The sequence below is a fragment of the Notothenia rossii genome, assembly GCF_949606895.1.
Source record: "Notothenia rossii genome assembly, chromosome: 12".
Taxonomy (NCBI): Eukaryota; Metazoa; Chordata; class Actinopteri; order Perciformes; family Nototheniidae; genus Notothenia; species Notothenia rossii.
Window position 1 is genome coordinate 20,056,476 of NC_136911.1, and position 26,120 is coordinate 20,082,595.

The following is a 26,120-nucleotide window of genomic DNA, read 5'->3' on the forward strand; positions in this document are numbered from 1 at the left end:
AGTCTCCATACCACATGATGGCGGTAAGGCGCTGTTCCGTTTTTTGACAACGTTAATAAAATACCACGAAGAAGAAAAACTGTAAACAGAAATGTGCCATGGAGAGTCTGCGTGTGCTCGAGCTGTACAGTGGGATAGGAGGGATGCATTATGCTCTCAAAGGTTAGTTTATCGTTGTTAAATACTGATTTTAGTTTGTTACTGATACTTTAAAAGTTATAAATCGTTCAGGATGGAGATTGGACATGTTTCTATTGCGCTGCAGGGCTGAATACAAATGTTCCTCTGAGTCCTAAAGTGTCCACATCCTGATATATCATATCCACATGGAACCTTAAGAGGACTCTCTGTGGACAACTAGTCTTTATACAACCATAACCCAGTCTGGAGTCCCCCATAATCTATAATAATTTGTTTGTGACGATTTGTCATTTCAGCTTGAGCTGTCCAGTCCACAGTCTGATCATATATTATGGTGTTCCATTGACAAAGTGCTATAAACAACTAATGGTACAAAAATAAAAATTCTGAGAAAGGAGGAATGAGATTATTTTACACATATTGGTTTGGGTTGGGCAAAAAAATAAAGCATAAAGTGAAACAGTAGCTGATTATTTTCCTGTAGTTCATTTTCAGTTTTTTCTTCCTCCAGAGAGTGGCATACATGCTGAGGTTGTGGCTGCCATCGACATCAACACCACAGCCAATGAGATCTACACACATAATTACCCTGACACCCCCCTCTGGAACAAGACCATTGAGGTGAGTGGAGCGTTTGGGTATAACAGCATGCATCCAAACAAAGCTACAGAGATCAGAATCAGAATACCTCTATTAGTCCCACGGAGGGGACATTTGCTTAGTTACAGCAGGAAAAAGAGCCACTGACAGCTTAATGTTACATATGTTAAATATGTGACATGCATCAAAAAAGTTACATTATTTAAAAAAATACATAGCCTGTAACAGTTCTAAGGATTTAGCAGCCAGGTATATATTACACAGTTATTAACGGCATTTATATATCGCACATAGTTTGTTGGTGTTGGTTTTGTTGGTAATTATAGAACCTTTGAAAACTCTAATTTTCTGTATTTTCTTTTACCCTTTAGGGAATAACGCTAGAGGACTTCAATAAATTATCTTTTGACATGATTTTGATGAGCCCTCCTTGCCAGCCTTTCACCAGGTAGGTCTTGTGCTTTGGGATTTCAGTCAGATAAATCTTTTTTGTGAAGTTAACATGTTTTCTACCTAAACGTTATCATAGTAACCTTCTTCTAAATCACTATTACATGTATTTAATCAATTTCAAAAGGTTTTCCTCTGAACAAGTGATCCTTCTCTCTGTGCAGGATAGGACTTCAGGGTGACATTAATGACCCCAGAACCAAGAGCTTCCTCTACATCCTAGATCTTCTGCCGAGGTCTCTTTTTATTCCCAGATTCAACTTTTTATTGCCCTCCTGTCAACCTTGATCAAAACATATTTTCATATTGAAATCACAAAGTCTAGCCAAGCCCAAGAACACAGTTATTATTTGTAAATAGTTATAGCTTTGTGAACGTTTAACTGACACGTTTTCTCAACAATAATGTTTTCAGGCTGTGCAGGCTGCCCCGCTACATCCTGCTGGAGAATGTGAAAGGCTTTGAGACCTCCGCTGCCAGGTAGGAATGGAGGCAGCAAGTGTGCATTAAAAAGACCTGACACGTCACTATGTGAGCATGCAGCCACATTCTGTTGTACACTTAAATTATTGTATTTATTATGTGATTTGGATTCATTCCAATGTCAATCTCATGTAATGATATTTACCTTTAGACTTCATCTGTCATGTTATACTTCCAATCTCCAGGGATCGATTGGTGAAAACGCTCACTGAATGTGGATACACTTTCCAGGAGGTCATGGTCTCACCCACAAGTGTAAGAAAAACACAGTATGAAAATGTCATTGAATACATCTTCACTTTAAGTTGTATTTATTATATTTATTTTCTATTTTTTAAATCCAGGTTGGGATCCCAAATTCAAGACTGCGTTATTTCCTGATTGCTAAGATTTCAACAGAAAACCTCAGCATCCAGAGTTCAAGGGTGAGACTAGCTGTTTCAAATCAAATACTAGTTAGCTTCCAATGTTGACCTAATTTGGAGCTTGCATACCTCTTCTGGTACAAAGCATAGTTCAAATATAACATATCTATAATTGTTGGATATTTTATTATGTTAGAACCCCAGAATAGTGTTTGTATCCTCATGCATCTTTTGATAAAGCTTGTAATCTTAGATTTTAGATGCCTTCCCACATCCCGCTGAGCAGCCCAAAGTCCTGAGTCCCAGCGCAGACACCTGCCAGCCTGAGGAGGAAGTGCAGGAGGGTCATGTCCTGTACAAGCTAGAGACGAAGACAGATGCTCAGAGGAAGATGAGCCAGAACAACGATCTGTCTCTCAGGCTGATCCAAGACTTCCTGGAACCACAGATAGACATGGAGCCGTATCTCCTTCCTCCTAAAACCCTGCTGAGATACGCTCTGCTCTTAGACATAGTTCGGCCCACATGTAGGAGGTCTGTTTGCTTTACCAAAGGGTGGGTACTCTTCAAAATTACTCTATTAGTGCAATTTTGGCAGAAGAAATGCATGGCAACTGGAAGCAAAACTCAGTGACACTTATATGGGATAACATGGCAGAAAAAAACATTAATTTAAGTGGTTTTTTTAATTGACGTGTTAATGTGTTGTACCTCTAGATATGGGCGGTATGTGGAAGGAACTGGCTCAGTTATGCAGGGCTGCGTGGAAACAGAGGTAGGTTTTGATTTCAGTACGGGCACATTTATATTATTGTTCAAAGTTTGTTTTGCCACGTTTTTTATTGTAAGTGTGTTGAGGGCTTTTGTTTTGTGTGCTCTGCAGATGGAGAGTGTGTTTACAGGTCTGGACCAGTGCGCTGAAGATGAGAAACTCCAGCGGCTGTTGAAACTGAAACTTCGTTATTTTACTCCTAGAGAAGTTGCAAACCTCATGGGCTTTCCTCAAAGCTTCAGTAAGTTAAAAAAATCAGACAGATTTATATTGATTCCTCTTTTTAACTTATTCATAATGTGATATTGTGTTTCTATTTGTATTTAATGGATTGCTGCACATTCCCAATTGTGTACATGTTGTCTAAATCTGTTTTTAATGAATGTTTCAGCCTTTCCGAAGAAGACCACTACCAAGCAGCAGTACAGAGTTCTAGGAAACAGCCTGAATGTCGTGGTGGTGGCCAGACTCCTGCAGGTGCTGCTCTCCTAGCACTCGGCACACTCTGAAGGAGAAGAATGTTAAGTTTGATCAATTGGGCCAACTTGAAAATGAACAGTTTCATGATTCTTACATTTCACTTCAGACAGTACATTTATCTTTTGGCTGGATATTCATATGTTTGTTTATATGCTTTTTTAAATTAAATTAAAAGAAAAAACTAAATCTAACCTGTGAAGTACTTTGTATTTGTGTCTCTTTTATGTTTTTACCTCATGGTTTTTGGGTAGGAAGGTTTTTACTATGATATACTTTATATGAGTTACATTTAAATGTAGCATCAGCAACATGCTTTAACAATTAGGCTAATGTTAATTAATGTATATTTTGCCTGCAGTCACTTAGCACATGATAGATGTTTTTAATGATGCAGATGTGCTTTAGTTAAAAAGTTAACTAACTCATAATATTCGATGTTAAATAATTGATGGACATATAATGTTACGTCGATATGAGTGAGATTATACACTAAGAAAGTTATTAGTTTCAACGAACTAAGACATATACGTCTTTTGACCGTTTGACCTCACCATGTAAATGTTAGGCTAACGTGAATGCTAACTTTTTAGCATGACGCTAATTTAAGCTAATTTAAAGACAAATGTAGATCTATCAAATGTAAACATCGAACGAACCTGGAAGCAACCATGTTTCGCACCAGAAGGAAGTACCTTTATCCTTCAACATTTGGTAAGTTAACTTTCTGTATAACCTTATATATGTTATGAAGTATAAAAGCAGGGGGAAAACGGTATTTTGAAAATCAATAAAATATACAAAATTAAGGAGTTACCAAGTTTGTGTTCAGTAGCTAGCTAAACAGTTGAAGTTAGCTATTAGCAAAGAGGACACATTAGTTATAGCACGGGCAACTAAAGCTGAAGCTATCCATGAACGTTCTCCATGCTCTATCTATTTACCAGTTAGGCAAATATAGACAATTCGTTTTTTTTTTTTAATTGTGTGTTTTCTTCGCCCACTATGGTTTGCTGAAATAGTGTTGAAAAATAAAAAAGGTATTGGAGAATGCGGGCATCGATCCCGCTACTTCTCGCATGCTAAGCGAGCGCTCTACCATTTGAGCTAATTCCCCGTCCGGATCTGTTGGTGTCAATGTGTGTATTTAAAACCACCAGAGGACACATTTACAACTGAAGCTAACGTTTGAAAAAGGGTATCAAAATGATTTCGGACAGAACAGATGCGGCTTTTTAATACTTTCGCGAAATTGTATTCGTTTGTTTCTCTGTATGGCTCTACGTTAAATGGTCATTAGATCTTCAAATCAATATGTTTCTGGTGTTGTAGCAGCTCCCTTCGATAGCTCAGTTGGTAGAGCGGAGGACTGTAGTGGTTACATGGAAATCCTTAGGTCGCTGGTTCAAATCCGGCTCGAAGGAGTGGTATCTTTTCCCTTTTGTACTGAGTACATTTAGATTTAACGCATTCTTTTAGCATAGCAAGGACAGACTTGTAACTTCATTCTTTACATTGAAAAGTAAACAATCAAAAATAAATGTCACAAAAACTGGCTTATCATGGTTGATCTGCATTGTAATGATTGTTCTTAACAGTCATTTTAATCTGTACATTTTTTTATTAACAATGTAGCAGGAACAAAACACTTCTCTTATGTTTTTTAACTTATTCCTTAATATAAATTGACACACCACAAATGTTCCATTAATGCGATAGGAGTACATGTAGTTTGGTTAATCCCTTAGTCGTTAACATTGCACTTGTTTTAAATACTCAATTTAAATATAACAGGGCTTGTTTACTGTAAACTCTTTATACCGAAGCATGTTTTTGCATCCAGGCACATGTGTGTATGATAATGAGATAAACAGGGATACTAAGGTAACTATTTTCCTTTTTTTATTTTTAGACTGTGAGCTTCTTGCGTGACAGTGAAGCCAGTATAGCTCCAGCATAAGAAGCTTCCCATTGGCTCGTGTGCAGGACTTCTTCAGCACCAGGTCTTCCTCTGAGTTGTAGATAACACCTCTACGCTCAGATCAGACATCCTTCTGTATCATTACCTGCTACAAAAAGCCAGGTAAATGACCATGTACTGAACATCCAACCAGACATTACAAAATGCTACTACACATTTAACTCAAATCAAACTTGTGGTTATGCTGTTACATTTTGATCTTATGATTCATACTCCTTTGTGGATGGAAACAAGAGATGTGTCACTTCAGTAACACATGAATAACAAATCAAGTTTTCACACATTCATGAAATCTGGGACTCATTTTGTTTAGCACGTCAGGACTTATTATTTTATACTAGCACTACATGCTTTTTCACATTGTACTTTTCCAAGTCTGGAAATGCAAACTGTAAGTGTTAGTAGAAGGTGTCAGGTTTGCAGCTTTTCGTTTTTTATTTGGCAGGCATTAGTCTAGTATTGGAAAATATAAACCTAAAATCAGTTCCGCTCCACAATTAATACATTCTGATTACAAACTAGCAATCCATATATTTTCAAATATTCTTAAGATATACTTTATTTAACCTAAATATTACTTTAATTCATTTTTGACTCTACAAGCACACTGTCCATGCAGTTGCTATTTTTCACCACCAGGTGGCTTCAAATACACACTATACATTCTTATCCGTTAGTAATCTAATAGAAAAGTATGCTACAGTATAAAAATGCTGTTTATTTCTTCTAATTTGACCTGATAATAATAGCATCAACTTAAAAAAATTATGAATTAGTCATGAAAATAATTAAGAGCATATGATGTCAGATCAACTATACAATGGTAAATCTCATGTGGTTTTTTTACAGATGCAAAAAGAATATGTATGTCAGAAAAGCACAATAGATGTAGGATGGGAATTTGAGTGATAGATAATGACTCTTACATACCAACAGTGTCATCCAATGGTAACAGGTAAATCAATTAGGGACACCTCAGCGGATTCCACTCTCTCTCCAGAGAGCTCGGCTAAAGTGCAGTCAGGGGATCGGGGCTTCAGATACTGTACCTGCGACCTCCAGGGGAATCAGCAGGTATGCAGCTCACCCGTAACCAAAGCTCCAGAGGCTGACTCTAGAGTAGTTAAACACAGCTGCCATGCTTCAAAGATGTGTGCTAGTTTCCGTGTATGTGTGAAGGTGGCAATGTAAATGTCTGTGGAAGAAATTAATTAACAAAAATGCCTCCCCAATGTGCAGTGAGAGGAGTGTAAAATATGTGCAGTCCGGTGCACACACACGTGACGGGCCACTGACGCAGTTTCAGAGTTGTGTGGCAACAACAGGTTGCAAAAACTGAACTGCCTTTGTGTGTTTGACATTCTTGCTTTATTTGTAGCAAAATACTTCTAGATGTGAAAGGTCGTTTTTTACCATCAGTCCAGATAAAGTAAGATAAGGTAAGATGGACCTTTATCGACCCGCTGTTGGGAAACTCATGGTCTTATAGCAGCAACTATAAGACAGAAACACAGGGATAATAAGAATACAAATGAAATAGTTCAAAATAAAGTAGCAGTAAACATACAATTGAGTATTCTGCTCCATCTTACAATCGTTCAAAACAGTTGATTTTCTAGTTTTGTTTAGTAGTTTAAAACACGAGTACCTCATTTTAGATAAAATGTAAGTCAATGCACATGGTTACCTCTACATACGTTGTTTATTCTAATATCTTTACACCCCTGCTACTGTCTGTGAAAGGTTTGTTTTTGTGTTTGCAGTGTTGCCTGGAAGAGATGCAGGACCTCTTTGTGGGGGGTATGATTGTGGGGAACTGCATTCAGACCCGTGGAAATGGGGAGGGGGATTATGCCTCCATTGGCACTGGGCCTGTCCGTTGCCATGGCACGTCCATTGTCCCCCCCAGCACATGGGCATGGCACAGAAACCTCCAGTGAAAACATTCATTTTCTACTGCTCTGTTCTTCTTGGGGAATTGACTCATGAAGACACCTTATCATGCAACAACAACAAATCAATGGTCATTATCTTGTCACATTTGGTGCCGACAGACAGACCTAGACAGTAAAATGAGTCACTCTACATTGCAATCAGCATTTGTTTTGAGTCACTACAAACAGTCATACGGATCAAATTGCCTTAGCCTGACAGAGCTGCAACCTTTTTGCTGTTTTTTTTCTAGGCTGTATTTCAAACTCTCTGTGACTCTCAGCTCCCAAGTAGTATGAGTCATGAGAGGAAGGTAATCACAGGCAATGATGTGGACCGCTGCAGGGCAAGCCCCGTTGTGGAGGAATACCCTTGAGAAAGTCCACGCCGTTTGCAAACGACTACTCATATAGGGCTTGGGATCGCCCTGGCTTCATAACCAATCGCGTCATTCGGGTCATACATCCTACGTGCTTCTATCCAATCAGCGTTGAGTTTATAAAACCAGCCTTGCCACTATTGGTTCATTTCAGACAAGGGCGTCTTTTGCTCGCTCCAACAGCACCATCTCTGGCAGGTGGTGTGTGCTTTAAAACCATACAGTAGGGTAATGTTTAGGACGATAGGTAGGTAGTTATAGGGGAATAAACACACTTTAGGTTGTTAATTTGTCGACTTTTGTTTCGTAGTTTTGTTTTACGTGCCATTACGTCTCCTTTGAAGCAACCGGAATCGCAGCGAGTGAGATTACCGTCGGGGTTCCCCTCTCTGAGACAGACACTTTGTGCTTTACAAGCGGTGAATTGCTGCTTCTTCATCATGCAGAAGAAAGAGGGAAAAGCCCTACATGTTGATTATATTTCGGCTCCGGTGTAAGTCTGAATGAGCGAAGAACCTCCCGGCGACGACTGAAACCAGGGGCTCACATCCCGGATCTGCCTCACCTCATCCGCCGGTGTGGCAATATACAATATGTTGTGTTGATTTTTTTTTTGGAAGTGGTCGTGCCTTTTGTTTTCATTTCGGGATATGCGGATCCGCGAACGCAACGAAACGCAAATGAGTTTTTTCTTCTGCTTTGAAAATGAGGAAGCGTTTTCATAAAGACCCAGAAAATGGCAAGAAGGTCTCGTCGTCCGTGGGCCCGGATTTGAGTAAAATGAGAAAGAAAGGAGCAAATGCAACAGCAGCATGATATCTTTTTTTTGCCTACAGAATGACACCAAAGGAGGTAAAAAAGGTGGCGGTAAATAAGACGCAGCATCAATGAAGGCGATCTGGACAAGTTTTGAGTCGCTCATAATGAACAGAATTACTTTGCAGCTCGACAGCAGATCCTTTCCACAATATTGAAGATTGTTTTTGGCTTGGGAGATTTTCTAATTCACCAGTATTCTCCATTTGTTAACAATTGTTGATTACATTTTAGATTTCTCTGTTTTAAAAAAAAATACTTTTGATCCGGATCCAGCCCTGACTATTCAATGGAAGTATGTTATCAGCTGCCGGTTTTGCCTCTAGACAGGCCGGTTCCCAAGCATGTCCTCAGCCGGAGGGGAGCCATTAGTTTCAGCTCCAGCTCTTCCCTCTTCGGGGCTCCTGATCCAAGACAGCTGTCACAGGTAAAAAGACCTTTTTTTAAATCTCTTTATTTATCATTTTGTCACAGTGGGTTGAGATATGTGAATCACACAGGCCTTAAAACCAGCACCTTCTTCTAAACAAATATATGAATAATCCACAGGAATCTTGCAGGTGGTTGTTGGATATCTAGGCCCTAACACACACAATGAGCACTCACTTGCACACACAACATTTTCTTATCTCTCAGACCCAAAATACAACCTGAGACCACTTTGCATGTGTGCATGTTACCCACAGATAAAGGCCCTCTCACTTTAACCATCAATGTCAGTTTACTGCCAGAGTAAAAGCAGTTTACTTTTGTGACTCTCTGTATTGTCAGGAGGAACGTGCCACATTGTTATTTATGCAACATCCCATGACACATTGACAGAAGAAACCTTCATCCTTGAGTCATACTTGAGCTTCCTGCTTTCTCAGAGACCTGAACTCTTGGAAATGTGCCTCTTGTAAGCCTGCCTCTATATTTCAGCTGTGGTGAATGAAAGGAAAAGGTAGGCCACAACAACAGTCATCGTGTCGTGGCGTCACGTTTCGTTTGACTCTTTTGTCTCTGAAAGAAAAACTTGACACATTACTTTGTATGTCCAATGTATTTAAGCCAAACATTTAGTCACTGCATATCTGAGGTGATCTACTATGCATTAAGCCTTTGTGTGGTACACTTCCCTAACTGACTGTAACACAAATGTTCCTGTAACCTCAGCTCAGATGGTTGCACATCAAGTCGTACATCAGTTCCTCCTCTGCGTCACAGTTTTAAAACACTAAAACCTCCTTACTATTGCTTCAGTAGATTTGCACAACAGCAGCCGGGGTTATACTCCTCTCTCTGGGTCACGTCCTGCTAGTTGGTCATGGACAGTAACTCCCATAGCGTTGCATGGCATCCCTCAACACATTAACTACGCATTAAGTCACTGTGTTTGACCGTGTGAGCGTGCTCTACAATGGATCGTCCATTAGTGCTTTGTGTGACACGCTGCTCCACATAACCACCCATGTGTGTCCGCTTTGAACCTACCACACCATCACTGGCCGCTGCATCAAAGACTAATGCATAGCCTTGGCTACCAAAGGCCCTCAGTGTTGCTCGTCCTCACTGGTCCCTTTTGTCCGTTGGGTTATTGGTGCTTTTGACAGATGTTATAAGAATAGTGAATAAGCTAGCTGGAGAAGACCTTTCTGTTCCTGCACTCAGTTGTTTATGACCAAATTACTATAAGGCCTGCACACTCTACCTAGGTACCACCGTTAGCCTAAAACCAAACAAAGTATTTCCAGTCCGTTAGAACACGTCTCAAATGAACAATGTCCCATTGTGTGCTACTTTTATGAAAGTAAGACTAATCCTAAGGCCTGAAGCAGCCTTTTGTCTTTGTGGTTCTTGGACCTTGCTTCTAAGACCACAGCCCCAAACAAGGGGTCCCTTGAGAGGGCCTAGACATCAGGAGCAAACCCATCTGGTCATAATGCTTTATGCTTATCGTCTGCATAAAAACCCAGGTGTAAAGCTATCGTGTCTTTAGGTCAGTTCACCAGTTGTTTTTTCTCAAGTGATCCAGAGTTCATTTAGTCTTTGTGATGTGGTTTGTACTGGTATAATGCCCCTTTGTTGTGAAGCAGGAGGACAAGCAGCACACTTTGTAGTGTGAAATGTGTTTCCAGTGAAAACCTAATGATTTGCATGTCATTTTTGTGGAAGAATATTTAAATCGCACAAGGTTTACCAACACTTTTATGCAAAGCAAGAAAGCACCAGCGAGGGATTCAACATAAAGACCTACTGACATGGACATTTGCCTTTTTTCTTCCCTACACAGTGGCAGAGCTGGGTGGACATGTATACACACATGCGGCTGTGTCACTCAGCCTTTGTCACAGCAATTACACTACTACAAATATTGTGTTTCGGGCCCTATTCCTGACCATAAGGGTGCATCTGTCCTCGGTGGCTGCTGTGTTTTTGTGTGTGGTTCCACAGGCCTGTTGTTTGTGGAAGCATTTCTGGACTACCATTGCAGAGAAAGGCAGTTAGACATGTGCCCGGGCTCTGTGGGCAGTGGTTTGGCTCACTGCCACACTCACAGATGGCCGGAGTCTCAGTCTCTTTTTTATTTCTCTGGCTATCTTGTTCTGCTCACTCACAAACTCCCTCCCTCTCTTTCTTTCTTTCTTTCTTTCTTTCTCTTCTGCTCCCTCCCCTTCCCTCGCAGAATGAAGACATTTCCTCTTGTAAACAGAGGCAAAAGAGTAGGGTTGAAGACGCGGCAGGGTCTCAGAAGAATATGTCACTCTGTGGTCCTGGAATGTTTATGATGGGGTGTAAATATGCTGTCGAAGAGGCGTTGAAAACGGCAACGACATTAAAACAGATGGTCTCATTTTATCTAGAACAATGCCTCTATTGTTTTTATTGCAATGCATGTTGGCTGCTTGTTGATTCGTTCCTAAAATTGAGTTGGAAGATGCTGGTCCACTCTGCTGCTGGCTTCTCTGCAGTGAAGGCTAAACACAGTCTGAGATTAGATTGGTGCAGAATGAAAGGAGCAGTAATACGACACAAGGAGTAAACAAAGTCATGTGGTTCCCGTCTAAACACTTACGGCACATTAAGTTAGTTAGGCCTTACTACACACATTCACGAGACGTTACACATGGCAGCAGTAAGACCCGACGGCTGTCTGTCATGATGTGTAACACATTCACACACAGTTGCATGGTGTTGATGAGGCTGTGTTATTGACATTTGACCAAAAAAAGAGATCCAAGAATCGATAGCGGTATCGATGAGGCCCGAGTAAATCATATCACAGTCACAGATATCCTCCATGAGTATGTCGGCCACTGACCCCAGATCAACTCCGACGTTTTGGGGGCAGGAGATGATGATGAGAGGCCTGTGTGCAAGAATGGGAGATATCGCTGCTTGTTTCGTCAACACTATGGATGTTTCTGTGCACGACATGATAAGAGAATACGCCACAGTGCTTCTCTCTGAGGGAGTTACTTTGTTGATTTTAACTGAACCGATAAGCTTTTTCTTTTCTGCACATTGCCATCGGATTGACGTAGTTTCAGGATGTGGTAAGAATGCTGAAGGAGCCGTTCAGACACTGAGCCTGGTGTTTCACAACCTTTCACAAAAACGTTAACCCTCTCCCCGCCAGAGTTTGCCTTTCCACGAAATGTGCGCAAACCAGCCGGTACAGTCTACCGAGCGAGGATGTGTATTATTTAGTAAATAAACCGGAGTAGTACCTCACATCCTGTCTTCGTTTATACATACACACTTTCTCTGTCTCTCGGTAAGGGGGCCCCTCTCATCACATGACCATTCTGTTTTTGTGCTTTAGTGTTGAGTGCAATCGGCCGTGAGATTGTGTCTCCGTACATCAACACACCAACGGACACAATGTCAGGGGGGGCCAACTGCGCCTGCTGAATATGAATCATGTTAACTGTAGTCCGATAGACATATGAGATGAGCACATACAGGATGTAGGAATTGATATAGCCCTGTTGCTAGATTTAAACACCAACTAGCTGTCCGCAGACGCACCGGTTGTCGACTTGGGTTTTGTTTACTCTCCTCAGAAGGTTAAGAGTTGCAAAGGGGGGAGCCTTACGATAGCCCAGAGAAGCAATTAGAGCCTGGGGATGATGTTTTAGATGAATGAAATTCCTGTGCCGGGTAGACGGCCTGTGAGAATATGAAGCAAATCTACCTCCTCCCCCACTCCTCTACTCCACTTGTGTCATCGAGCACCGCTAAAAGCACATTTATGCAAGGCCCCCTTTTAAAGCCGTCTGCTAAAGAAGGCTTAAATCATTTCAACACACTTTCCAGTAAAAGAAAAACTGCATCGGTTGCTGATAGATTACAGCCCGACAAGCACGCTGCTTTGTTCTTTAGCGACAACACTGCTCCGTCATTCTCTGGCTGAGGCATCGGGCCAATACACCCCAGCCCCCCCCCCCCCCCCCCCCCCCCCCCTCTCAGAAACTCACTGCAGCTGGAGTGTGTCAGAGTGGAGAGAGTTCTCATAAAACACTTACAACAGGTAGACTCCATCTAGGGCTTTTGTGTATGCAATGGCTGGTGCACGAATGCACACATACTCACTCACTCCAAACCTGTCCACATTTATGGCCTAGCACTCAGTTACTGGAATGTGCCGTCCCACACAGCACAGCGCTGCAAGAGGTCATAACTCACAAGGATGCTTTCAGTTTATGAAACTGCGCTGAGTCCGGCTGCTTTTAATCGTGTGTGTGTGTGTGTGTGTGTGTGTGTGTGTGTGTGTGTGTGTGTGTGTGTGTGTGTGTGTGTGTGTGTGTGTGTGTGTGTGTGTGTGTGTGTGTGTGTGTGTGTGTGTGTGTGTGTGTGTGTGTGTGTGTGTGTGTGTGTGTGTGTGTGTGTGTGTGTGTGTGTGTGTGTGTGTGTGTGTGTGTGTGTGTGTGTGTGTGTGTGTGTGTGGGGCTTTTGTTTCTGATAAGTCAGTTTCTAGAAATACTGCCAGCTTCCTCATTTGCTTGGCCTTAGCTCGTTTACTGACAGTGCAAAAGGCTTGTCCTCAGCAGAAACCTCATTTCAAAGCTGAATGACATCATAAAGGCCATTTGATGTCCTTTTTGTTTGGAACAAGGAAGTGTGGGAATGTGACACTGTGTACTAAACCCTTAGATACCATTCAGAGGGCATCAGACTACAATATCTGCTCAATCATCAACCAGTGTCTTTTGAATCAAACACACAATACATTAGGCTGTCTGCTTTGTTGTCTGCATTCGGTCCAATGATAACAAACATTGAAACCTGGCGTTACTCACACTGTCAGACATTTTGACATTGTGTGCCCTCCTGACCTCGGAAACCTAAACGCTGTGTCCCCCTGGCAGCCAGTCTAAGCCCAGATAAGAAACAGAGCCGTATGTAAACGAGCTCACGTGGAATAGCAGGGAGCACAATGAACAGACTGTTATGCGAGTAGTAAACTCCAAACAAAACTGAGTTGGCTTGTGCTGCGAGCAAACACAACCTGGCTGCCGCTCCAGGTGCTCAGTTAAAGGCACGCAGAGCATGTTCCCAGTAAACAATGACGGAGTTTAAGTTGACTTTGTGAAGATTTATGGAAGAAAAAAGGAAATAAATGTAGCCTCTAACCAAACAGGTAAACCATCAACCACACAAGTACATTTCCAAATCCAGGTGGTAGATAGGGTTTGTGTAAGCACTTGCTAGTTAGCGACAACTGTGCATTGTTTGGGCTAGATATGCTGTACATATGCCTTTACAAAATATGATGTTTGGGCTGATTAACAGAGGTTGTATTTATGAATGTTGCAAAAGTAATCGCTGTGCAGGATTCTTTAGAGATAGAATATTGAAGACTTTACTTAATATCCCAGTGGATCACATTTCTCCCAAGCTTTGCATGAGCCTGAAGTGAAAACCAAAAATGCCTTGTCCAACAGATTGGTAGGAATCGGCCCTGCCTCTTTTGGTGCCAGAGGCTGTGGGTCAGATGCAAACTGGAAGTCAGCTCGAACTCGGCACTGAAGCCACAGCAAAAGTCCCCCAAGCGTCAATTTCCCCCTAATGGACACTGGACACCAAGAACCTTGTATTAAAGGGTCTCTATGCAGACATCAGAGCATAAAGCAAGTTGCATAACAAAGACATAAGAACCAAGCTAGCCTGTCTGACCTCTTCATACCTGTGCTGGAACACACCCATGAGCAACCATGATGGAAACCCATGATATGCGCTGGAGATGCACAACATGTTCTATCAGATAAAGGAGTTATCAGTCAGTCACGGTTTTAGCTCAATGACGGAAGCGAGCGGTACCTGCAGGCCCTTCATAGTTCAATCTTTCATACTTAATTCTTGTTAAGAAGCTGTTCAGTCTATTGTGGCATTTCACAAAGAAGATTATACTCTGCTGGACATCATTCCTAATGTTTCATAAGACTGAAATGTGTGTGCGTCAAGTAGAACAGCAAATCAGATCAATCGCATTATTGTTTTATAACCTCTTTTGATGTGGATTTCCTGCCACTGACATTAAGTTCAAGTCATGCCTCTGACATCCTGCTTCTCTCGCGCTCTCCCTTATTTCCCCATCACCCTCAGCTGTGAAGCATGAATGACAGAAAAACAAAGCTCACAAGGGGGCTCAAGTTCATTCTGGACCATGACAGGACCACGGGTGATGGTTTTGTGTGTGTTGGCAATACAAGGCGTGGCAGGGGTGTGTATTATGGGCTGCACATCTCAAGGGTAAAACGTGACTTTCCCCTCCGTTCACAGTGGGAATGTGACTTTGAGAAAGTGTTCGCACGACCAGCTCCTTCTTACCAGCTCACATAGGAGCACATGCCAACGTCCACTTAAGTGTGTGTGTGTGTGTGTGTGTGTGTGTGTGTGTGTGTGTGTGTGTGTGTGTGTGTGTGTGTGTGTGTGTGTGTGTGTGTGTGTGTGTGTGTGTGTGTGTGTGTGTGTGTGTGTGTGTGTGTGTGTGTGTGTGTGTGTGTGTGTGTGTGTGTGTGTGTGTGTGTGTGTGGCTCTGGCCAAAAGGTTTGTTTGGGCAAGTGTTGGCAGGGCTGGTCACTCTTCCATTCCCAGACCTAGAGCCAGTATTACACAGTTCCCACGCATGTTACAGCTGATACCCAGCCCCCTACACACAAACATTGCAACAGCCCATGCATATATACACACACAATCTATAATATTCCCTTTAACCACTGGTGCTGTGTGTAAACACGGAGATAACCCACCCCGAGTCAAGCTGTTTGCTAGCCGGTAAAATATTAGCTTTGGATTGGCGGCTGTCATGAGCCCACAGGATGGACAGTGTCAGGTGTGTGTGAAGGAGATTCTGAGTAATCCTAAGGATATGAAGTAATGAGTATACAAGCATGGACATTTGTGTTTGTGCTGTGGCCAGTTGGCGTTTGTCGTGAAGGGCTAGTCATGCAGGCTCCCTGTGGAATGGGTAACTCTAGACCAGAGGAGTCCCAGAAGGGAGAGGGGAGTCGGCCTGATGGGGGGGGGGGGGGGGGGGGGGGGGGAAGGAGAGGAGTGTGGAGTGCATGGAGAGGTGAGCCAAGGTGTAGCCCGGAGCAGCTGTTTGTCGGCAGAGCAAATATTCAGTTACCACAGCCGTACCGCTACAACTACCACTGTGGTGCTGCGGAGGGAAACTGTTGGCACTGAGTTGTAGACACAAGCAAAGATAAAACACACATCTTATCAACTTCATTCTAAAGTCAACAGAAGCACTGTTATTCACAATAACAAAATTACATTGCAGTTTATACATTGAAGTAGCCTAGAAGAGGCGGCGACCATCTTTTGGAAGCACACAAATGCTACGAGATAAAGATCAAGAAGACCAGCTGGTAGAGAATCACAGCTGTCTGAACATCTCCTATCCTCATACTCGATAAGCCTTCCCTGATTTAAGAAAAACAACCATTTTGGAAGACACTGGCACGATTTACAAAGTAGTTTAAGTGGTTTATTATGTTACTTATTCATGATGCATAAGGCCTCAGATTCAGCCAGTTCTTTGTGTTTTGTCGGCACATTGATGCCAACCTAGTGTAACGTCCAAATTGAGATTAAATCAACTGTTATGGAGCAAACCATTATGATCACTTAACTTGGTAGACAAGTCGCTTCTTAGAAAAAAAAGTATTCTCGTGATGCAGTTCCCAGAAATGTTGATTTTTAGTGACATCAAACCTTCAAGGACAACAATGTGAACTGAAACATGCTATTTTTTGATTTAATAGATTCTTGGGTAATAGCCATTGGTGAATGAATGGTATTGACTTTTCAAGGGTTATTGAGTTGCATCTTTGTCGTTATTAGTTCCAGCTAACTCGATTCAAATTGCATTCACCTGCTGGATAAGGAAGTCATTATATACAATTTAATCTTCGTGCATTATCAACAGTTTTTCGTGAGAGACTTTTAAAGGGAAGTAAAAATGGCTCAGAAAACTTATCGGGTGGGAGGGGACATTTCTATTTGGATAGGACTCGAAGTAATTTCTATTTATGGGAAACTGTGTGTGTGTGTGTGTGTGTGTGTGTGTGTGTGTGTGTGTGTGTGTGTGTGTGTGTGTGTGTGTGTGTGTGTGTGTGTGTGTGTGTGTGTGTGTGTGTGTGTGTGTGTGTGTGTGTGTGTGTGTGTGTGTGTGTGTGTGTGTGTGTGTGTGTGTGTGTGTGTGTGTGTGTGTGTGTGTGTGTGTGTGTGTGTGTGTGTGTGTGTGTGTGTGTGTGTGTGTGTGTGTGTGTGTGTGTGTGTCACGCATTTCTCACATGACTGATAGCACTGGTGTAAGTGCCGTATCAGGCTGGTGATATGGCACTGGAACATATTTATCAGTGTTGCCGTTTGTGCACATACACACACACACACATCACACATAAACACACTCCGCAGCACCTCCCTCCACTTCTCAGCGTGTGTTTATGTTAATAATAATTGCCTGTATTTTGTGTTTTTGAGTCGTGTGTGTGCTGAGATGTGGCTGTGATACCACCCACATCCATTTTAAGATGCATTTCTTGTTTTTTAAAACATAATTCATTACAAACCTTGGACAGCTGTTTATGATGTTCCTTCTTGTTTGCTCAGAGACGAGGGGCCATCTCCTACGACAGCTCCGACCAGACAGCACTGTACATTCGCATGCTAGGTAAGTGTTTCCCCTCTATCAGTGCATGCACACAACCATTTACAGCACACACACCCATACACACACATCCCAGACATCAGCAGGCTTATCTTGTCCATGATCATTTCTTAACCCACAATGGCTTTAAAAGCAGCCAGATGGAAAATGGAGGGAGGGATGGAGACATTATGAAGAGATGGGGACACACTAGAGTGCACCGTCCACGGCCTTTTAGTAATCTCTCCATCAGAATAGGTTTACATTGTGTGTGTCTGCAGTGTTGAGTGCCTTTTTTTAAAGTTTGCCCAGGTTTGTTAAGAGTACAGATTGTTGTGCGTACGTGCGCCACGTGCTCGCTGCCCTCGGCAACCCCAAGCAGTTCAGAAAATGGATGAGAGGACGGAGGGCTCATAGTTCAGCCAGGCAGATGGAATCAAATTCATCCAGGAAGCAACCGGAGCAGTCTCTCCTTCCTGATCAATAACACTATTGAGTATAATGGTGCAATTAGAGCCTGGGTGGACCCCTGACATCAGTCCACCCTACACACATGTGCCCTCGCATGCTGCTGCTTTGGCCACCTTTACTCATACATCAGACGGTGTTTGACTGGTAGTGAGCAGCTCATGGATATCAGATTGCTGCTGTGAAGCATAGTGAGTAGGCAGGGAGCATTAAACAGCCGGGGCAGTTCTCTGTTCAAATCCTCTTTTCTATAGTTCACGTAATGTTGTGATACTTTGTTTTCTCTCTCGATGGATGATACAAATCCTCGACTCGTCTCATCACAGTCATTCACAGAGCTCACTGAAGGAGCTTTAGCCTCGTAATCGTTTCACTTGGTTAAGTGTGATGGCAGTCTCGTAAGTCACCGGCGTAAAGCAGCTGCAGATTTGATATTAAGAGTGTAAGGAGAGGCTCGCTAATGCAGACTGGTGTTTGCCTCGACCCGGGGTTCAGTCTGCCAAGTTAATGCTGATGTGCTTTCAAATAGCAGGACTCAGAGCTTTCGCCGCATCAGATATAATGACATGACCTACATCCACCCCGGGGCGCCAGCACTAATGCACCGCGGGAGAAACATGGACCCTGTGACTCAGAATACACACTCAGCCGCACACACTTTAGCATGTACGGATTAATGGGACAGATGTATGGTCATGGGATCACACACACAGCCAAGGAGGACTAGCATTTGCTGTATTTTATGTTTTGAGCATGAAATGCCATGGATACACTCTGATGCCTTGAATTGTAATTCTTAGTTGTTGGTATTTTGATAGGAGCTTGTGTAGTATTCAAACAGCTGTTGACAAGTAAGTAACCAGTGGTTGGGGTGTGTGTGTGACTGCTTTTGATTTGAATTCTAGTGCCATGCTGGAAACCTCCCATTGCACTGTTGAGCAGCTTGACGAGTGTACTGCCTTCCAGAGTCTTGCCGCATTGGAGTGTTGCCTGGAACGACACACTAGCATTTTTACTGCATCAGTGTCATAGCAGCATCCCGTCACCTCTCTGCACGCTCACTGCTCCTGACTGCGGTTTCAAAGCAGGCCCGCCGTCTTTTCAGTCCGAGCCTGGAGCCTGATCCACTGCCTGACTAATAAAAACAGCCATAGGTGTACTATAGATCGCCGTCAGGGACGCTGAGTATTAATAGCAGAGCAGGCTGTCCTGACATGGCATTGCATGCTCAGCTGTTTGATGTCCGCCCCTCTGGAAAGTGTACACCAGTCATGTGGCGCTTAAACAAGATCAATCACTGTCTATGATGTCACATATCTTGAAATACTACTTAGCCTAGCACATTCAGACACATTTACTTTCCAAACAGTTTGAATCTTGAGGAAATAATTGCTGATTTCTTCTAGGAGATGTGAGAGTGAGAAGTCAGGTTGGGTTTGAACCGGAACGAAGAAGCTCCCATCCTTACCTTTGCATCGACTTCAGAACTCTTCACAGTGAGTACAAATAAGTTGCCTATCAGCCATAGACATTCTCAAACACTGCTGCTACACTGATGTCTGTGCACGGCTCTCATGCTGTATCTTTACATGATGAAAAAGAACGAAGTGGGAGGCTCTTTATCGGAGCTTTGTGAGTCCATAAGTGATTAAATAACCTCTTTAAAATGTCTTTAGAAAGCATCAAGCAGTAACAGAGTGTGTGTGTGTGTGTGTGTGTGTGTGTGTGTGTGTGTGTGTGTGTGTGTGTGTGTGTGTGTGTGTGTGTGTGTGTGTGTGTGTGTGTGTGTGTGTGTGTGTGTGTGTGTGTGTGTGTGTGTGTGTGTGTGTGTGTGTGTGTGTGTGTGTGTGTGTGTGTGTGTGTGTGTGTGTGTGTGTGTGTGTGTGTGTGTGTGTGTCCACTGACAAAGCATGTCTGCTGTGTGATCCCAGACGAAAGGCTTATGAGTGGGCGGCTGTGTCAGCAGCCACTGTTTGCATATCGCCGTGTTGGTGTCACATCCCTGCCAAGTTTGTGTGACCCGAATGATCCTCAGGGCCTAATGATCTTGTGAAATTAACCTTGTTAGATATTTGACATCTCTTTGTGTTTGCAGCACGGCCGAGCTCTGGATCCACGTCAGCGGAGTCCTCGCCTGAGAGGAGGGTCCACAGACTGCTCAGCTTCCAGAGGTACCTGCACTCCTCCCGGCTGCTGCGGGGCATCCCCCAGCAGATCCCCCTCCACATCCTGGATGAAGACTACACTGGACAGGCCAGAGTATGACACACGCATTATATATAATGATACTACATTAAAATACATAAAAACCTACCTTATTTATTTTGTTGACATTTCGAATCACTAATTCTGCACTTCTCTCTTTCTCTCTTTCGTAGTGCATGCTGGAAAAAGTCGGGACCTGGAATTTTGACATTTTCCTCTTCGATAGGTTGACAAACGGTATGTTGAACATGACCATAAATACTATTCAGAAGATGTTTTTAAAAGTCCTGTGACGCAGCACTGAGGGCATTTAACCAACCTTAGATTCCATGTACACCAATGGTGCCATCTGTTGGATTCTGGCCGACACAGAGGATTCACCCAATGACGAATAATCCTATAATCAAATCAGTCAATTTGAGATCCCGTCAGTTTGAAAAAGATCTTGTTATTTTTCCATTGCCGCTTTAGGGAAGAGAATAACTTCCTCAAACTAAAACAAACAGAAATGTCATATCTCATCGCTTCACCGATTTTCACGGTTTCAAAAGAGATGCACGAACCAGCAGAAAGCTCACTCTGTTCCTCTTGTTTAGGGAACAGCCTGATCACCCTGACCCTCCACCTGCTGAACCAGTACGGCCTGGTGGAGCTCTTCCAGCTGGACATGCTCAAACTGTGGAGGTTCCTAGTCATGGTCCAGGAGGACTACCACAGCGACAACCCCTACCACAACGCTGTCCACGCTGCCGACGTCACACAGGCCATGTACTGCTTCATGCAGGAACCCATTGTGAGACACGAGAATGAGTATAGTCAATGTGTCGTTTCAATACAGGAGTATTTTGTTGATTAATCATCATGATATGTTGTTGTTAATGCAGCTTGCCAAGTCTCTGACCTCCTGTGACATCCTGCTGGGACTCCTCGCCGCCGCTACACATGACCTGGACCATCCGGGGGTCAACCAGCCTTTCCTCATCAAGACTGACCACTATCTCGCTACACTCTATAGGGTACGACCACGTAACAGTCTTTAACCTGACAGAAATGACCCGATGGATGTACTGAAGTTACATTGTATGATTTATTTCTTCATGTGCAGAATAACTCAGTTCTGGAGAACCACCACTGGAAGTCAGCAGTGGGCCTGCTCAGAGAGACCGGGCTCTTTTCCCATCTGCCCGCAGAGGACAGGTCAGTCTGACACTGAAGCCATGTCAAGTGCAACGGTAGAAACTTGAAGTTATTTCACAAGGCTTCACTGATTGGGTAATGGAGAGAATTCAATCCAATGTCAGTGCTCAACAATGTGGGGCTGTATGAAACTTGGCAAGCTGAACACATTCTGAGAATACTCTGAGAGCTCTTAACATTTCGAGCAATGAGTCCTAGCTTAGGAGGGATTTAAGAAGGATTCTCAGAACAACTCTAAACAAGGAAGGGACAGAAAGTTTTACCGTGAGGAGCCGTTGTTGACCCTGGTGCTCGTTATGATGCGTTCTTTAAAAAAGCTTTGATGGTTGCAAAATACAACAAAATAGAAAATCACTAGATATAATGTTACGGACGGCTGTTTCCGAAAGAATACAAAATATCCTCAAGGAAAGTCAAAACTACAAGATAAAAAATTTGAAATTATGGAAAAGGTTCCATAAAATAGCCATAAAATAAAGACTTAAGAATAGGTCTAACCATAGATTTGATTCTATAGACATGGTGAAATGACAATGACTGTTTTATGTAAGGGCCATCTCTGTTCAGAACCACTTTTGTAGAGTAGCCTTTAAAATGTTGAAAACAGTCATCTTGTTCCTAATACTAAGAATTCAGCGTTTTCACACAGCAGCTTTGAAAAAATCTTGAAAATCTTGGAACTGGGCGTGTCTGAGAGCTTGGGGATTTTTTGTGAGCAACGCGACCAACAACCAATCACATGAATCTCCCGCCCCCGACATACAAAGTAAAAAAACCCGGGGATTTTATGCGAGCAATATATATATATATATATATATATATATATATATATATATATATATATATATATATATATATATATATATATATATATATATATATATATATATATATATATAAACTCCCCAAACAGGCGAAAACCTACCAGTTTCCCCCACTGTCTCTGCCACCTCCCTCCATGCCTGGTTCCTCCGGTTTGTATCCCGGTAAATAGTTCTGGTCGTAAAGAACCGGATGATTTGCTACCGTAATTTCTCGTTTAGAATATGAGGAAATGAACTGCGGTCTGTCTCTCCCAGCTTGCACGCGGTTTGATTGGCTAGCGCTTGAACTGTCAGATTTGCATAAACGGGATTTGATTGGCTGACGTTTCCAGCTCAGCTTCAAAAGTTTAACATTGCTCAACTTTTGAATCCTGAAAATCCTGGAAATCCTGGAAATCTTCGCTCTGCTTCCCCACAATGCAGTTCGGCGAAAAGCGAGGCAAAGTGACGTCACCCCCATTCAAAGTCAATGGGCAGAGAAGCGTTGGAAGACTTTTTTAAAGCTGCTGTGTGGACGTACCGTCAAGGTCTGAGATGCTTTATGAATAACTTTCATCTTACCCAAGATTCTTAGATAACGGGACGGAGAATTTCTTAGAATTTCGTCACTAGGACTGGTCACATGACTTTAAGACTTTAACACCACCACCACTGATCCTCTTTTCTTTCCAAGCAGTCTGAACATGGAGAGGGAGTTGGGCTCCCTGATCCTGGCCACCGACATCAGCCGACAGAATGATTACCTGTGCAGGTTTCGCAGGCACCTGGACCAGGACAACCTGTGCGTGAGCAACGCCAGCCACCGCCACTTCCTCCTGCAGGCCAGTTACTTTCTCTCTCACACACACACACACACACACACACACACACACACACACACACACACACACACACACACACACACACACACACACACACACACACACACACACACACACACACACACACACACACACACACACACACACACACACACACACACATATTCACAACTTCAGCAAAACTGAACTCTTGATTTGTCTTTATCCCCCCTATACAGATGGCTCTGAAGTGCGCGGACATCTGTAACCCCTGCAGACCCTGGGAGCTGAGCAAACAGTGGAGTGAGAAAGTGACCGATGAGTTCTTCCAGCAAGGTAATCATCTCTTCTGCTGCATAACAATGATTTTATAATAACTTCCGACTGCCAACAGAAGACACAGATCCACACTGCAAGTTTAACCATAGGGGGTTAAATAATAAATGTAGGTTAAACTGAGAGTCACCAATTTGGCCATAGCTAGTTAGATAGCTAACATTAGTGAGCTAGCAAGCTAACTAGTAGATAGCGAATGTTAGTTAGCTTGGATAGATGGCTAACTTTCTCTAGCTAGCTTGTTTAGTACATAGCTAACATTCACTTACTAGTTTGATAGATAGATCGTTTATGTTAGCTTGTCAGATTGAAATGCTAACTTTCAATAGCCAGCCTGTTAGCTAGATAGCTAACACCCGCTAGCCAGCTATGGAACACTAGCTGTGCTAAACATTCCCCTTTCATCATTAATTTTTGCTCTTTTCTCCATCATTTGTTCATTTTGTGTTTTATTCTCTGTAACAAAATGTGTGTATAATAGTAGAACATACAGTATCACATCTCATATATTGATTCTTCTTTTGTTATTCTCTTAGGAGACATTGAGAAGAAGCACAAACTTGAAGTAAGCCCAGTTTGTGACAGAGAGATGAACACCGTCGGCAACATTCAAATCGGTAAGAAGGGGTGTTTTTAATGGTGTGCATTCGAAGTAAAGTAAGAAAGGAAAATACAGCACTTGTAAAGAATGATTAAGAGCTTTTTTTATCCGTGTAAGCAGTTTCCACCGTATTCAGCATTCTCCTCGCTCATATCTAATCTCAAACCCTTATTTGTGTCTGCCTCCCCTCTCCTCCCAGGCTTCATGACGTACGTGGTGGAGCCGCTGTTTGCGGAGTGGACCCGCTTCTCCGACACACGGCTGTCCCATACCATGATGGGCCACATGAGGCTGAACAAGGCCAGCTGGGGGGCCCTGCTGCGGGAACAGAGCTCCGTGGCGGCGGGGCCCAGCTCGCCCGGCACCGAGCCAGAAGACGGTGCCGCTACCGGAGGAAGCAGCTCCAAAGAAATACCTCAGGGAAGCAGAGAATCCTGACACTCCTCGTGAGCCCCTTCACCTCGACCCCTGACCCCTGACCCCGGGGCCTGCAGCTCCACCTGATCCTAACTTTTTGTTTTGTTGCTTTTGCCTCTCATCTTGATAAACCACTGATTTTATTTAATTTATTTAATTTTTAATTCCTCTTTTTTGGCATAGAGCAATACATAGATACCTCATTTGGCTACTGCTGTATTTTTCTTTTATTTGCTTTGTTTTATTTATTTGTCCACTGTAGTTTTTGGCATTACTGACTGAACACACCACTTTGTTTGTTGGTGAACCTTTAGGGGAAAGCAGTATAAGAACTGAAGACCTTTTTTATTTTTGGTTCTGGTATTTTGAAGTGCCATTTGAAAACAAAGATTTGAAGAATGATCTGAAATGACTGAGACAACTGGAGTATTCTGACATGAGACCCTCCTAAGACTTTACAGCAATGCCATGATGCATCTGTATTGAAGATTCTTCCTCATGTTGAAAAAATAAATAAAAATGTGACAAGCCCGGTCCTTTTTGCTGCCTCTACGAAGACTGTTTACGCATCTCCTTGTTTGTCGTGACTTTCCCTTGAAGTGAATCACGTGGGCTCCACGGTTTGCCTTCGAAGCACAGATGTGAAGAACCACTCGTTTGAACTGTCATCCCACTGTTGAAGCCATGAGCAGAACCTTACTCAACCACACCAGATGCCATAAGTAACTCCACCTGTGTGCTCCCATGTGTCCTTGCACTCCCGAATGAAATACGGTGGTGGATTTGCAGCGACCCGCGAAGGTGTTCTAGTCCTTCTCCACGTATCTTCCAGTGCTGGTTGAACTCGGGGGAGCGTCCCCAACCCCCCCACACTGGAAATCAGATACTCACTGCACATGCATCTCACCTGGAACTCGCTCAGGGTCTCTTATCACGAAGGAGAGGGGGAGGAGGCGACTGCGGACGATGCAGGGTTGTGTTCCTGGCGAGGATCTACTGAAGGAGACCCTCCCTCTCCGCAGAATGTCTCTCTCAGCCACATGCAACCTAAAGGACTGCTCGATTGATGCCTTATAACTATGCACAAACTATGCTAAGTGACCAAACCAGCTCCATCAAGTGCATGGTGTGCTTGTCTTTTGAATGCACTGTCCAATCCCTTGCCTTTTTGTTGTGAGGAACAACTCCAGCTGTCCTTCTTTTTTGTACCGAAACAAAATGGTCGAGTGACTTTGAACATTCCACTTCTTCGTGTTTGGTTTGTCTACTCCGATTCTGTATAGTGGCACAAATCGTTGTTTGTGTTTTTTCGAAAGATAACAGGTGCTTTTCTTACTTTAGCTGATTTGTATTTTTGCTGTAAGTGCTGTAAGACTGTTGATAAAACTGTTTACAATTTGTTGCGACAGCCATTTTTTGGGAAGACTTTGGTGTCGAGCCAGATTTTGTAAAGGCTTTGCTGTATTGACCTTTTTGATACATGCCTGTTGCAGTTACGATTTGAATAATAAAACCTGTTGTTGACTAATGTTTTCTTTAAGTTTCACGCTGTTTTAACATGTCTAATACTGAAGTTTAAAGGTGGAGTAGGTACGTTTTGAGAAACCGGCTCGAAACACTTTTTGTTATATTCCATGGAATGCTCTTAACATCCCGATAGCAATGAATATCTGACGTGCTTTGACAAAAAATCCATTAAAAAAAAGTCATCTGTGGAAGCCGTAGCGCTGTAAA

The 26,120-nt window shown here is 42.9% G+C and overlaps 2 protein-coding genes across 6 annotated transcripts; both read left to right on the forward strand.

Annotated features, from left to right (window-relative positions):
* The first annotated feature begins 19 nt into the window (after positions 1–19).
* trdmt1 (tRNA aspartic acid methyltransferase 1) lies at positions 20–3,490 on the forward strand. Of its 2 annotated transcripts, none has more exons than XM_079661317.1 (11): positions 20–162; positions 653–762; positions 1,113–1,189; positions 1,356–1,427; positions 1,606–1,671; positions 1,860–1,929; positions 2,019–2,099; positions 2,293–2,594; positions 2,757–2,814; positions 2,923–3,052; positions 3,203–3,490. In XM_079661317.1, the coding sequence occupies exons 1-11, from the start codon at positions 99–101 to the stop codon at positions 3,301–3,303; spliced, it is 1,131 nt and encodes a 376-aa protein (XP_079517443.1). In that variant the 5' UTR covers positions 20–98; the 3' UTR covers positions 3,304–3,490. The 2 variants fall into 2 exon arrangements, with proteins under 2 accessions (XP_079517443.1, XP_079517444.1); XM_079661318.1 differs by lacking the exon at positions 20–162 and adding an exon at positions 447–510.
* Positions 3,491–3,929: 439 nt separating this feature from the next.
* On the forward strand, positions 3,930–25,914 carry pde7a (phosphodiesterase 7A). Of its 4 annotated transcripts, XM_079661309.1 has the most exons (16): positions 3,930–4,002; positions 5,201–5,371; positions 6,206–6,343; positions 7,033–8,823; positions 17,502–17,562; positions 18,825–18,857; positions 19,413–19,502; positions 20,102–20,265; positions 20,385–20,448; positions 20,808–21,004; positions 21,096–21,227; positions 21,317–21,408; positions 22,906–23,053; positions 23,272–23,368; positions 23,905–23,985; positions 24,169–25,914. In XM_079661309.1, the coding sequence occupies exons 4-16, from the start codon at positions 8,686–8,688 to the stop codon at positions 24,405–24,407; spliced, it is 1,536 nt and encodes a 511-aa protein (XP_079517435.1). In that variant the 5' UTR covers positions 3,930–4,002; positions 5,201–5,371; positions 6,206–6,343; positions 7,033–8,685; the 3' UTR covers positions 24,408–25,914. The 4 variants fall into 4 exon arrangements, with proteins under 4 accessions (XP_079517435.1, XP_079517436.1, XP_079517437.1 ...); XM_079661310.1 differs by lacking the exon at positions 18,825–18,857 and having other exon boundaries at positions 6,206–8,823; XM_079661311.1 differs by lacking the exon at positions 18,825–18,857 and having other exon boundaries at positions 6,206–8,823; positions 22,909–23,053.
* Positions 25,915–26,120: the final 206 nt, after the last annotated feature.

Coding starts and splice junctions, on each gene's coding strand:
- trdmt1 (XM_079661317.1), top strand. CDS start 99: ATGGAGAGTCTGCGTGTGCTCGAGCTGTACAGTGGGATAGGAGGGATG. Junction 1,190..1,355: donor CCTTGCCAGCCTTTCACCAG/GTAGGTCTTGTG, acceptor CTCTCTGTGCAG/GATAGGACTTCAGGGTGACA. Junction 1,428..1,605: donor ATCCTAGATCTTCTGCCGAG/GTCTCTTTTTAT, acceptor TAATGTTTTCAG/GCTGTGCAGGCTGCCCCGCT.
- pde7a (XM_079661309.1), top strand. CDS start 8,686: ATGGAAGTATGTTATCAGCTGCCGGTTTTGCCTCTAGACAGGCCGGTT. Junction 21,228..21,316: donor ATCTCGCTACACTCTATAGG/GTACGACCACGT, acceptor CTTCATGTGCAG/AATAACTCAGTTCTGGAGAA. Junction 23,986..24,168: donor CGTCGGCAACATTCAAATCG/GTAAGAAGGGGT, acceptor CTCTCCTCCCAG/GCTTCATGACGTACGTGGTG.